At 44.8% G+C, this 16,104-nt stretch overlaps 1 protein-coding gene across 6 annotated transcripts in view; it reads left to right on the top strand.

Moving 5' to 3' along the window:
- pde10a (phosphodiesterase 10A) overlaps positions 1 to 16,104 on the top strand; it is a 92,997-nt gene that overhangs the window by 60,383 nt on the left and 16,510 nt on the right. For 4 of the 6 annotated variants that reach the window (XM_061227856.1, XM_061227857.1, XM_061227852.1 and 1 more), the window contains 10 exons: positions 5,711 to 5,739; positions 5,930 to 5,995; positions 6,853 to 6,973; positions 7,570 to 7,619; positions 8,395 to 8,535; positions 10,421 to 10,576; positions 10,728 to 10,778; positions 12,749 to 12,807; positions 13,334 to 13,385; positions 15,541 to 15,683. In XM_061227856.1, the coding sequence (XP_061083840.1) occupies positions 5,711 to 5,739; positions 5,930 to 5,995; positions 6,853 to 6,973; positions 7,570 to 7,619; positions 8,395 to 8,535; positions 10,421 to 10,576; positions 10,728 to 10,778; positions 12,749 to 12,807; positions 13,334 to 13,385; positions 15,541 to 15,683 (868 nt within the window). Of the gene's footprint in view, positions 1 to 5,710; positions 5,740 to 5,929; positions 5,996 to 6,849; positions 6,974 to 7,569; positions 7,620 to 8,394; positions 8,536 to 10,420; positions 10,577 to 10,727; positions 10,779 to 12,748; positions 12,808 to 13,333; positions 13,386 to 15,540; positions 15,684 to 16,104 lie in introns of all 6 variants that reach the window. The other 2 variants (XM_061227854.1, XM_061227855.1) reach the window with 2 other exon arrangements.

The raw sequence follows: 16,104 nt of genomic DNA, 5'->3' as shown, positions 1-16,104 counted from the left end.
TGAGCAAAGGTATTTAATCTGAATTACCTCCGTTTATATGCGTATATATAATAAATGGATTGTATGTAAAACTGTAATCTGTGTGGCTCTGGATAATGGTGTCTGCTGAATGGGCTGATGTAATGTAATACTTGGCTGCAGCTCGTACTCCGGGTTAATGTGTGTGAGTGTAAGGCTGGCTGTTTGAGGGCTCAGGTTTCTGCGGACGCTTGTTAAAAGTGAGATGTGTGTGGTTTTCCTCCCCGTGTGTGGAGGCAGTTTGAGGTGCTGTAATCCCAGCCCGTTGATGAGAGAAAAGCGGGTCACCGTGTTCCCAGGCCGAACACAGGGTGCGGTCTGACGTGGCCCCATAGGTTCTTACAGAGGGGGTGACCAGACTGGGTCACGCTGGACCTCGCTACATCTGTGGCCAATTTCCCCCCGAATCTGAAAAGGCTGACGATCGCCTCCTCCCCCCACACTCTCGACACCCTCTTCCGTTTCATTTCACTCCTCCATCAGACTGCACACGAGGCACATGTTTCTCAGACAAAAATGGAGATACAATATTATGCCTGGGACTTACATTTGAGGATTACCTCAGACGCCTGGCAACACGGCTTGAGAGAGAGATAAAGTTGAAGGCATAGCCGTCAAGCCTAGTGGAAAAAGGCAGACTTCTCTAACTTCTTTGTTTCAACAGTCATGTTTCCTGGGTTTAAGGGTTTCACTTGGTAGTACGGATGTGATAAACCTGAACAATGAGAGACAGAGGCAGATACCCCCTAGTGGCCAGAACTACTAATTATATCCAGTCCTGTCACTGTGCACATCGTATGAGAGTCTGGATGAGGGAGAAAATGGCAGCTTCTGTGTTTTTACATCCTCCGCTCTTCAAACAGATGACTGTCTTGGAGTGAATGCCAAGGTGGCAAATTATTTGGATGATGTACTTCTTGTTTTTAATGAGGATTTTAAGTCAACATCAACAAGAATTTCTTATTTTGAGACTTACAATCTTATCCCTTTGACCTTTTTGCGAAATAAAATGAAATTATTGCCAGTTGTGCGAGAGAGTTGGACTTCTTTCAAGATTTGCCAATGGGGTAGGACAGTTTCTCTTGTCAGTAACAGTAACAGTAACTTAAGAAGCTAAGATTTTCTACTTGAGAGTCTTATTACAAGACTAAAATGTATTGTGAAGACAGTCATTTACTATCAGTTCAGTGCAGTCCTTTTAAAATGACTTTATTCATGAGTTGTTTGCATCACAACTGTATTGCGAAAGGAGGCTATGCAGAAGCATTTAACATGCGCGGAAAACTGGCATCTCCTAAGCATTCCTACACTCTGGACGTTAGGTTAGCTTCAGATTTTTTGACAGCTTTTAGCTTAGCTACTTAATTAAAGATGCAGCCGTGTCATTATATTTGTTACCTCTGCTAGTGAATGAGTATGGAGTAACTAAGGGTATAGAAGTACAGCAGCTTAAGTATGCAGGGAGACCATGGTGGTGTAGGCCCTAGAGGAGTGTTGAGGCTGAGGGAGGGAGGGTGGGTAGGGTGGGGTGTGTGGGGTTGTGTGTTGCCCCTGTGCCGTTCGCTCTGATGTGGGCCTAGCTGGAAGCAGCTGATGCTATTTATCGCCTGGCTTGGAGGACAGCCATACACAGACAATGCGGTGCCTGTGTGGCAGAGACACAGCCCCACGGCTGTATCTACCTGCAGGGGCTACAGACAGTGGGACGCACGGTCACATGGGCCACCGGTGCCCTTGGCCACATGATGGGGAGGGAGGGGGGGGGGGGCTTTGGGTGGGGTAGGGGATGGTCTCTTAGCAGCACGAATGATAGTACTGGCATCTCAGAAGTCTGATAGTCAGCATTCTCAGTGTGCACAGACTGCTGAGTCACACCCAAACGACCGCAGACAGACCGTTGAGTCACCTCTGACTTCTCTAACTGAGTGCAGACTGACTACTAGGTCAGCTCCTGGCTACATGCGTTAGGGCATACTGACCATTAACTGACCTCTGGGCCACAATATGGACTGACTGTGGACTGGCCACTGAGTCAATGCAGGTTGATCCCGAAATAACTGCAGGCTGACAGTTCGGGTCACCACAGACCGCAACGCTGACTCACCCTATCGATCAGCCGGCAAGTATCCTGTGGGAGGCTGTGCTGAGGGACGGGGGGGAGGGGCGAGGTGTTTGTCGATTGGAAAACCTCTGTGCAGTTCATAGGCTCGCGGAGGCATGAACCTCGGTCTGTGAGAAAAAGGCCACACCTGTATACAGTATGAGTGTTTGGATGGTTCATCCATTATAGTGAATTATATGAAGGTACATCGAAGAGTTTGTGAGATAAGATTGCTTTTGTGGGTTCTGCTTTAGTGATCCCTCCGCTGTTCAATTTTCTTAGTTGTCTTAGCGTCATATCTTACTTGTCATATCCTGCATCCAAAACAGGCCGTGTTAACCACTTCTGCTTTGAGAGTGGGCATGGCTTGTGAGTGAAAACGCAGGAACAGTTTGCAGGACTGAAGGTTGGCATCTAGAGGTTTTTGACAGTGTTGAACATTGAACAGTGCAAAGGTGATTTAGGGTGTGGTTTCCCTTTAAAGATCTGTGGCCAGGGAGGGAGACCCCAGTGGCAGGGGTGTTCTGAATGCTTCTGATTTCCTTCAGCCCTGAATGTCTGTTCAGTGTAGTAAGGCTTTCACTTCCTGTTCGCATCATCAAATATAACATCTCTGGATAAGTGAATGAGCACAGAGGCTTATAATCATTGTACTGTATACAGCAAGGCTTACAGTATGTTTGTTTTCGCATGCATGTAAACTGTATGTTACTTTCTTAGGTCTTGTTTAACTGTATTCCTGCAATAGGCTTATTGTTGACTTCACTACATAAATAGATGCTTTTGCGTTTTTTTGTGTGGGTTTGCTGTGGAGGCCTTCTTTTTTTCATGGCTTTTATTACAACCAAACTCAGTTGTGGTTCGTTGGCATGTTTGGCTTCTGCGTCATCACACAAGTGTTGCACGTGTGTGTGATTCTTTCAGTTGACAGTAGGTTCTGCGGGAACACGTTTGTCTGCTCGTACAGTATTTACTGCAAGCTTGCGTGATTCTGGCACAATATGGGACGCCGCCATGAAACCCGAGAGTCCTTCCAGCGCACGGACTCCAGTTGACCCTGCAGTGCAGATGGGAGGGACCACTGCACACACCACACACACTACACACACACACACACACACTACACATACACACACACACACACACCACACATGCACACACCACACACACCACACACACTACACATACACACACACACACACACACACACACACACCACACATGCACACACCACACATACCACACACACTACACATACACACACACACCACACACACACACTACACATACACACACACACACATACCACACACACTACACATACACACACACACACCACACACACACTACACATACACACACACACACACACATAAATCTCACACACACCACAACACGCACACATATATACATGCCACAGACACACACACACACACACACACACCAGACATATAAACACACACAGATGCCACAGACACACACTTGCAGACACACAAACCACACACACACACACACACACAAATACACACACAGACACCATACACATACACATAATTACAGTATGCACACAACCACACACATACGTGCACAAACACTTAGAACTGTTAGACCATTTTGTTTTCTCAGTAATGTCCACAATGAGGTTCACACAAACACACGCACATGTTTTTTTAAAATTCACATGCACATACTGTACATGTACAAAGACACGTGTGTACACATTTATGCAAACGGGCACGGATGCACACATTTAGACAAATGCTCTTTCTCTCTCTCTCGCTCTCTCTCTCACACACACACGCACACACACAGCCCTACATTTCAGCTCCAGGACGTTCTGCTCCATGCCTCTGTGTCTACGTCATCCTGCGTCTGCATGGGACTTGGGTACACGCTAAAATAGCTCCTAGGGCTACGAATTTGGAGTTTTACCCCCAACCCTGGAATCATGTGTGAAACATCAAACAAATAGCTGAACACTGCTTCCCTGCGTTATACTACTGATTCTTTTTCTCCTCTCCTTTCGCATGTTGTCTTTGTTTTCATCAGGCTGTCCTTTTAACAGCTCTGTCTGTCAAGCTGCGGATTTGAAACTTTTCTGCACCGTTGAATAAAATGAATATTGGATTATGTTTTCTACTGAAACGGGGTCAGGGGGACTGCATCTTGTGTAGGCCATTTTGCATTTGTCCTCAGTCTTTGCTCTGTGGTAATTGTCGGTGCTGTAATGGCAGGCTGTGTCATTTTGTTTTCTGGGATATTTGTAAAATTGACAAAACATCCTGTAGAGTTATAGCTCAAGTGTATCTGATTAGACAGAAATGAACGCAGAATGCAGAATAGATCATAATTAATCGATTTGTCATTTGTTCCTCCTGGATGATATAATATGTGATTAGACAGTGCACATGAGTTTAGATTGTGACTCTTAAGAGACAACAGGTAATTAATAATTATATAATAGTGTTATGTAACATTATCTTGTAGTTTCATGTGCAGCTAGTATGCGAAATACATTTTTTACCTATGTTTATCGACAGGAAAATTCGCAAATTTGACTCGCTCACTGTATTCCTGTTTCCTGACTCCGATTTGAGAAAAATATCTCCCTCACATTCCAAACAGGAACATGTTAAGGGCATCATCTGGGGATGTGCACATGATTAAGTCTTCCACTGCTCCCATTGGCTGGATCTCTCACCTTTATTTGGTGAACATGTTGACTAAAGGCCACAGATGTGAGTAGATGGGGCAGAAGAACGTAGAAGCCTTTCAGTTTGAACATACTGCACTCCACCTACCCCAGTTTCATGAAATCCACAAACTGGCATTGTGAATACAATAATTCATTAATTGCTTAATCTGTTTAAACTTTTGTGGAGATGCCATGCCTTGACTGTCTATTGATTTTTTTCATTAGTATTATGTGCTCTAATTGGGTGTCTTATGAAAGCTGGTGTAATTGATTGGGTAACTACTGGCCAATCACCTGAACATGTTTGTTGTACTGCTGTTGCTGCTGTCATTGTTGTTGCTGTGCCTGTGTGTGTCTCTCTGTCTGTGTTTGTGTGTGTGTGTGTGTGTGTGTGTGAGAGAGAGAGCGAGAGAGAGAGAGAGAGAGAGACGCAATGTTGATGTACTGTCAGTTAGCTGGGTAACTGCACTGAGTAAAACCCAGAACCCTCCCAAATCAGGACTGAAAAAAGAACTGTTCTTTCTTGTGCAGTTTATCAGCTAACTCAATAATTATTTTTGTTTTGTGATATAGGCCCCAGGTTTGTTATTTGTGTGCGTATGTGTGCATGTGCGTGCGTCCGTCAAATTGACCTACTGTCAACAATGTTACCTGCCAGCTCTGGATGATGATGCTTACCTGGCTGACAAATGATTGAAAAACATAAATGTATTTCTCTCCGTCATCTTTTGCTTTCTATTTTTCTTGGTCTCCTCCCCCGTGTAACACATTCCTATTATTACCTGTGATATGATTTCTGTGATATGATTTAGCCCAACCCCTCCCCTAGGGGGCCCTTGTGTTCTCTGCCCCTCTTTCCATAATGGTAGTCTAAGGTCTGCATTCTTTCTTCACAGACAATTCATCCACAAAAGAAGTCAGCAGGGTAAGTAAGACATCTTGTGTGTGTGTGTGTGTGTGTGTGTGTATGTTTGCATTTGATTATGAAATGTTATATGTGGCACATAGTCCACAGAGTTTTTATATACTGCTTTTCATGTGGGATTTCACCAGAGCATCAAGATGCCCTGTTGGTTCAAATCAAATCAGTTTTATGTGCATTGCGCTTTTTACAGAGAACTGCCACAGAGACGCTTTGCGGAGTAACAGCTGGATCACTAGCCTTCATAAGATGGGCAGCGGTGAGGGTTCTATAAGCTGTTGGGTTTTGTGTCCTGTGGACCATGCAAGTGGAGTGGGGTGCAGTGGATTATGGGGAAGAGGGGAGGGGCTAGTTGCTCAGTGCGTCATTCATGCGTCTGGAAAAACAGGATGTGGACTGATCACATCCCTGGGGGTTGTCCTAATATGCCTCTTGCCCACCGTCCCTTACTGACCTCTTCAGATAAAGGCAAAGAGAGGAAGAAATGGAGAGAGAAAGAACGATACATCTATTTATGTCTCTCTCTCTCTCTCTCTCTCTCTCTCTCTCTCTCTCTCTCTCTCTCTCTCTCGCTCTCTCTCTGCGCTTGCAGGGCCCAGTGTTATGTAACAGTATTATTGCGCAGATTTCAGGCAGTTCTTATGAGAGCTGCAGAGTGGTGACGGGTTCTCTGTGGGTGTCAGTGTGCTGGTGAGGCCTTGGTGTATAATTTGGCAAGAGCAAGGGGTGAAGGGAGTAGGTTGGAGTTGAATAAGCCAACGCATGGACCCAGAATGCCAGAGAAAGACTCCAGAAAGGACCAATAGGAGAGGGACGGGAGCCAGGGCTGCGTGCCCTCAACTTATGTTTGTTTATCACACTGGCCACAGTGCAGTCAATTGGCATTCTGGTGTTTGAGCTGAAGGCTGGGTTTCTGCTTGTGTGGGTTTGATTTGGGTTTGGTTTCTGTTGTGTTGAGATATGGCATGTACCGTTTTTCCCCACTTTAATTGGGTGGGGAAAGGCGTCATCACCGCGATGCTGGAGTGGAAGAGGTGACCGTGTGGGGTCGTGTGGCGGCCCGTTGCGGTTGAGTTCGGCGAGTTGCATGGTGTGCTTCTCTCTTGTGTCCAGCAGTACCAGGACAGCAATATGCAGGGTGTGGTGTACGAGCTCAACAGCTACATGGAGCAGCGTCTGGACACTGGAGGGGACAACAAGCTCCTGCTCTACGAGCTGTGCAACATCATCAAAACTGGTGGGCCTCAGCCCTGCGCTGTCTCACCCACATTCTCATTTCAAAGGTTTTAGCTCTGACTACTGCTCCACACCGCTGCTCTGACCACTGCTCTACACTGCTGCTCTAACCACTCTTCCACACTGCTCCCTGACCACTGTTCCACACTGCTCCCTGACCACTGCTCCACACTGCTGCTCTGACCACTGCTCCACTCTGCTGATCCACACTGACCACTGCTCTAGCCCGTTGCTCTGACCACTGCTCCACACTGCTCACTGACTACTGCTCCACATTGCTGCTCTGACCACTGCTCCACACTGCTGCTCTGACCTTATCAAGTGTCAGAGGAAGCGTTAACTTCATCCTTTAACCTTTTGCCCTTTCACCTTTGACTGTAACTTTGCTATAGCCAGGGGCACATGGGCAACTAAATGTCCATTAAGCTTCAAACGGAGACTTGTTATTCCACGGCATGTCAGGAACTACAAACACAAGTTCTGTTACGGCCAGTCAAACTTGGATCCTCTTCTAAGGCTGAATGCTGTTTGTGCTTGGAAGCTGGCATCCTGGACTGACTTACATTGTGCAATTGACTCTCTCTTTTTGTTTTACAGCCACGAAAGCCGATGGATTTGCACTTTACTTTCTTGGAGAATGCAACAATGTAAGTGCCATTAAAAAAGTCTCACTTCTGGAGACAGTCACACCACACCCTGCAATACCTTTTTCCATGGTGACAAACAACTTAACTTACACTCTATTGATTTGGGCAGACAGTGGTCTTATTTTAATCTGGTACACACTGCCAGAACAGAGCTATCCTTAGAACAAATGGCTCTGTTGAAGTGAACCAAAGTTGAATGGCCGTCACTGGAATCTGTATAAACGATTCTGTGATCTGCAATGTAGATTAATTAATTTTGTTAGAGTGACTTTGATTGCAGAAATTGTTGCCCTTCCACGACAGCGCCAATGTAGATCAGGGGAAACTGATCCAGTCTTGCTTTCGGATCCTGTCCCCTCCTCTGACTGCTTGTGCTGTGATGACCGTGGAACCACAGAGTCTGAAGGGGAAATTATAAACACTCTTTTTGTTGTTGTTACAGCTGCCTCACTCGGTCAGGGCATAGAAGCTTAAGAGTTTTAATTGTCTTTATTGGTGTCTCAAAGCACAGTGGTGACATGAACTGAAACAGCTATATTGTGTTTATTGTAGTTTTCTCACTTAATACACACCCACTGACACACACACACACACATGCAAACACGGACGCAAACACACGAATGTAATCACGCACACATTCACACACACACAAACGCATGCACACACACACATCCAGGCGAAACTGTTTTGTCAGATGGTCGGTCAGTTTATTGTTGTGTCACTGAACAGTGTTTTGGAGAGTTTTGTGCAAACGCTGTTTTTGGGTCTTTTCTAGAGTTTATGTTTGTTCACCCCGACTGGAGCGAAGGAGGGGCTTCCCGTGCTCATCCCCTCCGGACCCATCGTGTTCGGCACCACCATCGCCGCTCACGTCGCCAAGACGCGCAAGACACTGCTGGTGGAGGACATCATGGGGGTGAGAGCCGCGTACCTGACCGTATCGACCGCTGTGTCCAATCTCACACCACCACCGAATAAACATCACTGCCCCCACAGCGCCTACACCCCAGCCAAAACAACGATTTACGGGTGCTACCACGCAACATCCTGCACACCAAACAATGCCAGCATGTTTTCCGTGTTTATCATCACGAAGCACCACGTTCTGCTGCCCCTACAGAGTCTTAATCACTCCATGGGATCATATGTTACACCTCTGTTCCTCACTGAAAGACTGAGGGGATTATTCCTCTGACCTACTTTGATTCCTCTGCATCTAGGACATATCTTACCTTCTCAGCAAGAACAGTGCACTGCCATTTTAATAGTTTGCCCTGCGGTGTGTGAGCGTGCGTGCGTGTGAGTGCGCATGTACGTGTGTGTGTATATATAGCCAATTATATATTTATATATCTAATTGATCTATTTATAATTTATTACTGTGTGATACCTAATTTAGCAAGGTATCACATAGTAAAGGAAGCATCGGGTTAGGTTTCAAAAATGTTATAGTCACTATTTTTCATGGCTTCGATTTGATACCCTGTCAAACAAGATGGTGGAAATCAGTTAAAGGTAGTGTAGTCAGCGATACGTTTCTGGACAGAATTGGAAGACATTTCCACCCTTGAAGTCTGTTGATATGAAATGGGCAAATGACTCATGCTGCTATGGCCAACTCCTATTCTGGTTCTTTGAGCAGTGGTCTTGAAATGTATTTTTGCATCATAGCTGATCAACAGAATGAGGTGAGCTGCAGTGTCCAGTGCACACTAAAATGTTAATTCTCAAAAATATTTAAAATCTCAATAAAATTATCCAGTATTATATCTTCCTTTGGCACTTTCATATGGGTTGTCTGATGCATTGTGGGTAATCGATGAGTAGTACAGCTGAGCCACTGGTTGCCACTGAGATCAGAATTGATGCTCCTATGCCTACTAGCACTATGACAATGTACAGTGGGCTCTAGAATTATGGACGCCCTTGATAGATGTGCACAACAAATACTGTAAACTAAAAAACAATACAGTTACTGAAATTACTTTATTTTCCAACATGTGTAAATTAGTGTGCTTGACTGTATTAAAGATTCACTGGAATGAGTCCATAAGTGCAATGATTCTGAAAAGTTCCACATGGAGAAATTGTCAAAAACCCATCCAAATGTGCTCTGTCACCTTATCACACATTATGGGAAAAGACCCATGGCTATCATCCTTGCCAGGGGTGTTTACACAATATTTTCTTTTTAACCAGGGCAGCCAATAATTGTGAAACCTTTTGTTTGGTGAATTCTTTTTTTGTTCTTTGTTTTTTTGTTTTGATTCCATTGAATAAAGCACACTTCTTTTCACATAATAAATGGCATTAATAACTATAATTTTTTAGTTTACAGTATTTTTTTGTGCATATTTATCAATAATTCTGAAGCCTACTGTACATTGGTGTCATTTATCACATGAAGCCTTTTTACAATTATTATTATTATTAAGGGTGCCAATAATTCTGGAGCCAACACACTAAATTGACTGTCAGTACCATATTCTCATACTCTCAATGTTACTATCTATAAACACAATCCATGTACACAATCACAATGATACAGTGAATGAGCGGCAGAGAGATTTCCAGAAGCTTCCAGTGGAAAGCAGCCCTGCTTCACTGGAAAAGCTATATATCCTGCCTGCGCTATAGCACAGGACCCCCGTGATTCCATGTGCTGCCTGGGCTATAGGATAGGACTCCCGTGATTCCATATGCTGCCTGTGCTATAGGATAGGACTCCTGTGATTCCATGTGCTGCCTGTGCTATAGGACAGGACTCCTGTGATTCCATGTGCTGCCTGTGTGGTCTGCAGGATGAGCGCTTTCCCCACGGCACAGGGCAGGACTCAGGGAGCCGTGTTCACTCTGTTCTGTGTTTACCCATCCTCACCGCCATCGGTGATCTCATCGCCATCCTGGAGCTCCATCGCCAGCGGGGCAGGGACCCCTTCAACCTCAGCCACCAGGAGGTGAGGCGGGGAGGGAGTGCCAAGGAGAGTTGGGCTGGGGAGGTTTTAGGTGGGAACCAGGTATATGGGAACTTCAGTGGCTTATTGGGATGAGGTGATACTTAACTTGGACTTAACAACATGGCGTGTGTGTGTGTTTTTGATTCTCCAGGTTGCGACAGCAAATTTAGCGTGGGCCTCTGTGGCCATTCACCAAGTGCAGGTATGTTGTTCCAACTGATTATGAACTTCTTCTGAAAGCTAAACGCAGGACAGTTTATCTGTGCATAGATACTAGCTCCTCCAGAGTGCCCATGGTGGATGTGTTGATAACACCAGCAGGCATGGCATGTGTAGCATGCAGCAGGTGCATTCTATATACCTTTTGATATAATGTATGCAGAAGATATCTGTCTCATGAATGCAAATGGCTCATCCACATTTTTTTGTGAGAAACTGATGCATATCTTCTGATATTTTGGACAGTGGGATAGTTGGTGGATAGGTTTATGTAAGAGTTGACATTTAATTTTTTTAAATTGTGGTTGGAGGCCAAATGGAAGACTCCTTGGTATAGCAGTCTTGTTTTTGTGTGTGAGCGGCACAAGATGTCCTGTGCTGCTTGTTTCTAAGTGAGAGCTCTAAGTCAGTCATGCTTACGTCTTAGCCACATGTTTTTGCATGTTGCTTGGTACTGCCTGCATGTTTTTGAATAGGAGTTGTCATGTTGTTCTGTAAGAGTCGCTTGGTACAGTGCATATGTTTTGGAGTTGCTCCCGAGTCTGAAGTCCACTGTGTACTGGGATTGCGCTGTTAGTCAGCTTTCTCTCTAATCAGTGGCACTGTGTGTTAAACACCTCTGTCTCCTGAGGACCAATTACTGCGCTGCCGCCTTGTTTGTGAATGAACAGTTGCTACTAGTTAATGACACGGCATCCCGGCGTCGCCATGCACCGCAGACCATGGTGGGTGTCAGTCCATCTGGTGAAAGGGACCAGAGTGAGGTCCTCCAGTACTGTCTGGGATTTATGGTCCCCGAGTCCAGAAACATGGTCTCAATATTGTTTAATGTAAAATAGGTCAAATATTTCAACACTTTTAGTTGGTTGGTCAGCTGCTCACAATCTGACCAGCCTATATAGTCAGCTACTCCACCAGTTTAACCAGCTTTGACCTACTTTGTCTGGCTAGAGACCAGCTCTGACCTACTTTGTCCAGCTGGAGACCAGCTTTGACCAGCCACAGACCAGCTATCACCAGCTAGAAGTGTCGAAAACGCAGCTTAAAGCATCTTAGAATCCCAGGTGGTTTTTAGGTTCTATGGTTTCAGCAAGGTCTACAGTCATTCATAGGTAACAAGCAAACTATTCTTGAGTTGGAAGTGGTAGTGACGTAGGTTTTTTGAAAAGTCCCTAACCGTGCCCCCCCCCCCCCCCCAGAGCCCAATTCTCCATCCCCCTCCGACAATGTCATGTGGGAAATTGTTTTACAAACAGCTCGTAATTCTCACGTACAACAGCCTCTAGTGTTTGCAGAGAATGGTATGAAATACAAAAAGCGTCCAGTGCGCAGCAGTTCTGTGAACAAAAACCTTGTTAATGAGAGATGTCAGACGAGAAGGGCCAGACTGGTCAAAGCTGACAGGAAGGTGACAGTAATTAAAATAACCACACATTACAACAGTGATTTGCAGAAGAGCATCTCTGAACACACAATGAGTGATAGGCTACAGTGGCAGAAGACCAATCACTAAAAGTCTAATAAATCTAATAAAGTGCTCAGTGAGTGTATGGAAAAATAATGTTTCCCTCCCAGCCAATCAGAATTGTGTATTCAGCCAAGCTGATTGTATAAACAATAATAATTCACACTGCTTTAGAGCATACAATGTTTCCCCATTTATGACTGAACTCATTGGTTCGGTTTCATGAAACTAGAATTGCATATTTCAGATATTATTACCTTAATTACATTACATTATAGTCATTTGGCAGACGCTCTTATCCAGATTGACATGCAAATCATAACCAGGTGCAAGTGCGCTGAATATCCTTAATGCTAGATTCTTTCAGATTCATATTCCTGATTACAACTGAAAAGCTTTCAGAACAGCGATGCCATTGTTTGTGTGTCTCTCTCTCATTCACTTTCCTTCTCTCTTTCCACTCTCCAACTTGTTCTTCGCCTGTCCAGGTCTGCAGAGGCCTGGCCAAACAGACTGAACTCAATGACTTCCTGTTGGACGTTTCAAAGTAAGAATCACTTCCTGTTTCATGGGTAGGGGGTGGTTGGTGGTGGTGAGAGGCTGAGGCAGTACACATACTGTGTGGTGGTGGTGGTGTTGAGATCTCCAGAGGGTCATAGATTTAAATCCCATGATGGGGGAATTGTACTGTACTGTAATTGTACTGTGTCCTTAAATGACAACAGTACAATTACAGCAGTTTCTATCAGTCAGTGCCTTAATTTACATTAATTTACTGTAGGTGAGAATATTATGACCTTTAATGTAATGGGCTGCCAGCATTTTAATGGAGGGTCAATAGGGTCTACTGTTTTGTTTGTTGTATTGTTTGGTTATTGGCAGCCAGCAGTTGAAATGCTTTCACTGTGGTTTATGTCAGTAACACAAGAGGCCCTGATGCTTTCTTTCAGTTGCCACACCAATAGCTATAATTCTTCATTAATATCATATGACTGCAGTAAAGCAAGAAAGAGTGCTTTTTAAATGTCTGACACAGCTGTGGTTTCTCTTCCCCTCCCATTTGTCTTCAACAGAACCTACTTCGATAACATTGTGGCAATAGATTCTCTACTTGAACATATTATGGTAAGTGTATTTGGGCTTACAGTAGTTGCTTATGTCAGACAGTGATGTATTTTCTGACTGGAAGGGCTGCAGATTCAAATACTGTGCTCACTCTTGTGTGTTCTGAGCCTTTTGCTGATTGGCAGTGAAATGTCTTTCTCCTTTCTCTGATTGGCTATGCAGTAAGGTGTAATGACATGGATCCTATGAATGGCTGTGGACTAGTGTGTGATAACAGCCATGCTGTAATTAGCTGTGGAGTTATTCTGTCCTTGATACGTCTGATTGGCTGTGTAGTAGTTTGCGAGCAGAGTAGCCACTATAGAGCATTCATGAAGTTTAATTTCTTTAATGAAATGTTTTTGGGGGGACTGCAATAAGTAAATAAATCAAGTAATAAATTAAATCATCTGAAACTGAATTGGAAATGGGGCTAGGGTGGCTAAAGTGCTTGACTGGGGCCTGGAAGGTTGGTGGTTCAAGCCCCAGTGCCACAAAAAGATCAATGCAGCTGTTGGGTCCTTGAGCAAGGTCCTTAACCCCTCATTGCTCCAGGGAGGATTGGCCCCTGCTTATCAACTGTAATTCTAATCAGCTGTAAGTTGCTTTGGATAAAAGTGCCAGCTCAATAACTGTAGTGTTATGCTATGCATAAAAGTGCGGGAAGTGTGTGGGTATGCATTTGGAACACATTCGCTGTGTTCTCACACCAGAGGGCGTTCTGAGAACCAGTCAGTCCTTTTAATACACAGTGGGAGGCAACGTGACTCTGTGTTTTGGTTTTACCCACAGTGTGATGATAGCTTTCCAGTGAGTCAATAAATCAAAACATGCAAAATACTATATCACAACTCATATGCATGCTTGATACAGTACTATCACTTTGTGCAGCTCGCTGTACTGCACGGCTCTTAAAAGCAGTAAGGGGAAACTTTTCTAGGAAACCATTAAGGATTTGTGTCAGGAAATTGTGATGATGCTGTAATGATACATTTTCTGAAAGTAGAGAGTATATACACAGTTAATGAATGGCTGTGAATTCATGAGAAAAAAAAAACTACAGTTTGAGAAAAAAAGAAGTGAGTGTGTGTGCGTGTATATGTGTGTGTGTGTGTGTGTGTGTGTGTATATAAACACTGTGGTACTATGATGTGGCTCCTATGGGTTTTGTATAAGAGTAATGCTATAATGGAATGCGCTGGGTTTACTGGTGGGCAGCGGGGTGTGATGTCTCTGGAGCTGACGTTAGCCAGCACAGCCATGGCTCCTCTGCTGATCTGACACAGACGCCGCGCTCAGCTCTGCTGACGGCCGGCCGCTCGGTTGGGTTGCGGCAGGGGCGCTTTTCGTCTCGCGTGAGCTGCTAACACCTCAGAGTCCCCATCCAGCGGCTGGTACTTTCACAGGCACAGGCCCTGCGTAATTAGGCTGCAGTGAGAGCAGGTAATTAATCACTGTGGGGATAGGGTTTGTGTTGATCTTTAGCACGCATTTACTGTTTGCTCTATGGCTTTCTGGGAGACACTGTGCGCTGGTTCACCATGTGCACTTTATCGAAACGGCCATTTTTGTTCATTTACTAAAACATCGTTGACAAAGCTCTAGGTCTAGTTATCAGCCTAGGTTCCCTTCTGTGTGAAACCCCAATCCAAAAGCTAACAACAAACCAATTCAAAAATAATGTTAAACACTGCAAATAAAAAAAGAAAAGACAAGAATAATTTGAATTTATGTTACCCTGAGGGGGTCCTCAGCTGGTGGTCAATAAATCTAATTTCACCCGAACAAATAAACCTCTGTATAAGCATGCAATGAGAAGAGTCAATTATCGCACCCCATAATTACACTGTGTTCACCCACTTGCTTAATACCACACTCTGTTGGATTGCAATTTGCAGTTTTCAATTTGTAATTTACTTAGGCATTTGGCAAGTCTGCTGCTTTTGTGTTGCTGATGATAGATTTTTTCCCCCCTAATCTGCCCTGTCTGACCACTTGTAAACTGTCATTGGCAGGTGTGACTTTTCATAAACACTCACGAATGAGTTTGTGTGGTGTTGCCGAGTAGTCAGCAGAGGGTGTGCGGCAACATGCTGCCATTCCACTCGGCTGACAAGGTCAGTGTCCCGACTGTTCTGGTTTTGGTTACAGCCCAGGCTCCTGTCTTGTGTTGCAGATATATGCAAAAAACCTGGTGAACGCAGACAGATGTGCGCTCTTCCAGGTGGACCACAATAACAAAGAGCTGTACTCAGACCTGTTCGACATCGGGGAGGAAAATGAAGGAAAACCCGTCTTTAGGAAGACCAAAGAAATCAGGTGAGTGGGGGAGAGCAGGTCAAATTTTTACTTACGACCCATTCTGGGATGGGTCAGGGGCCATGTTCTGTGCTGTGCCTGTAACAACCAATAAAAGAACCCCCCCCAACACCACCCCCTAACCAAAAAACAATGTTATTTAATTGCCTGTTTAATATCACTCTGCTTTCCTGTTTGCTGCTGTGGTTGGTTAGCCAGGGAGGGGCCGGTTGTTTGGTCGCTGCTTCGTAGCGTGGCTTAGACCTGCAGTGGTGCCCGTGTTCGTGGAGGAGTGCCCAGCGTTCATCAGAGAGCGCTGACACAGAGAGAAGGTGTTAAACCCTCTGCTGTGCGCACTGTGACAGGCCTTGTTCCCGCGTAATGTGCCACTTTGTAAAGAATGCCAGTCACCCACACTACCAGCCTCCCTTGGACTCAGAAA

Source organism: Conger conger, chromosome 18 (assembly GCF_963514075.1).
Source record: "Conger conger chromosome 18, fConCon1.1, whole genome shotgun sequence".
Lineage (NCBI taxonomy): Eukaryota > Metazoa > Chordata > Actinopteri > Anguilliformes > Congridae > Conger > Conger conger.
The sequence above is the reverse complement of the archived record's forward strand: the minus strand, read 5'-3'. Positions and strand labels throughout refer to the sequence as shown.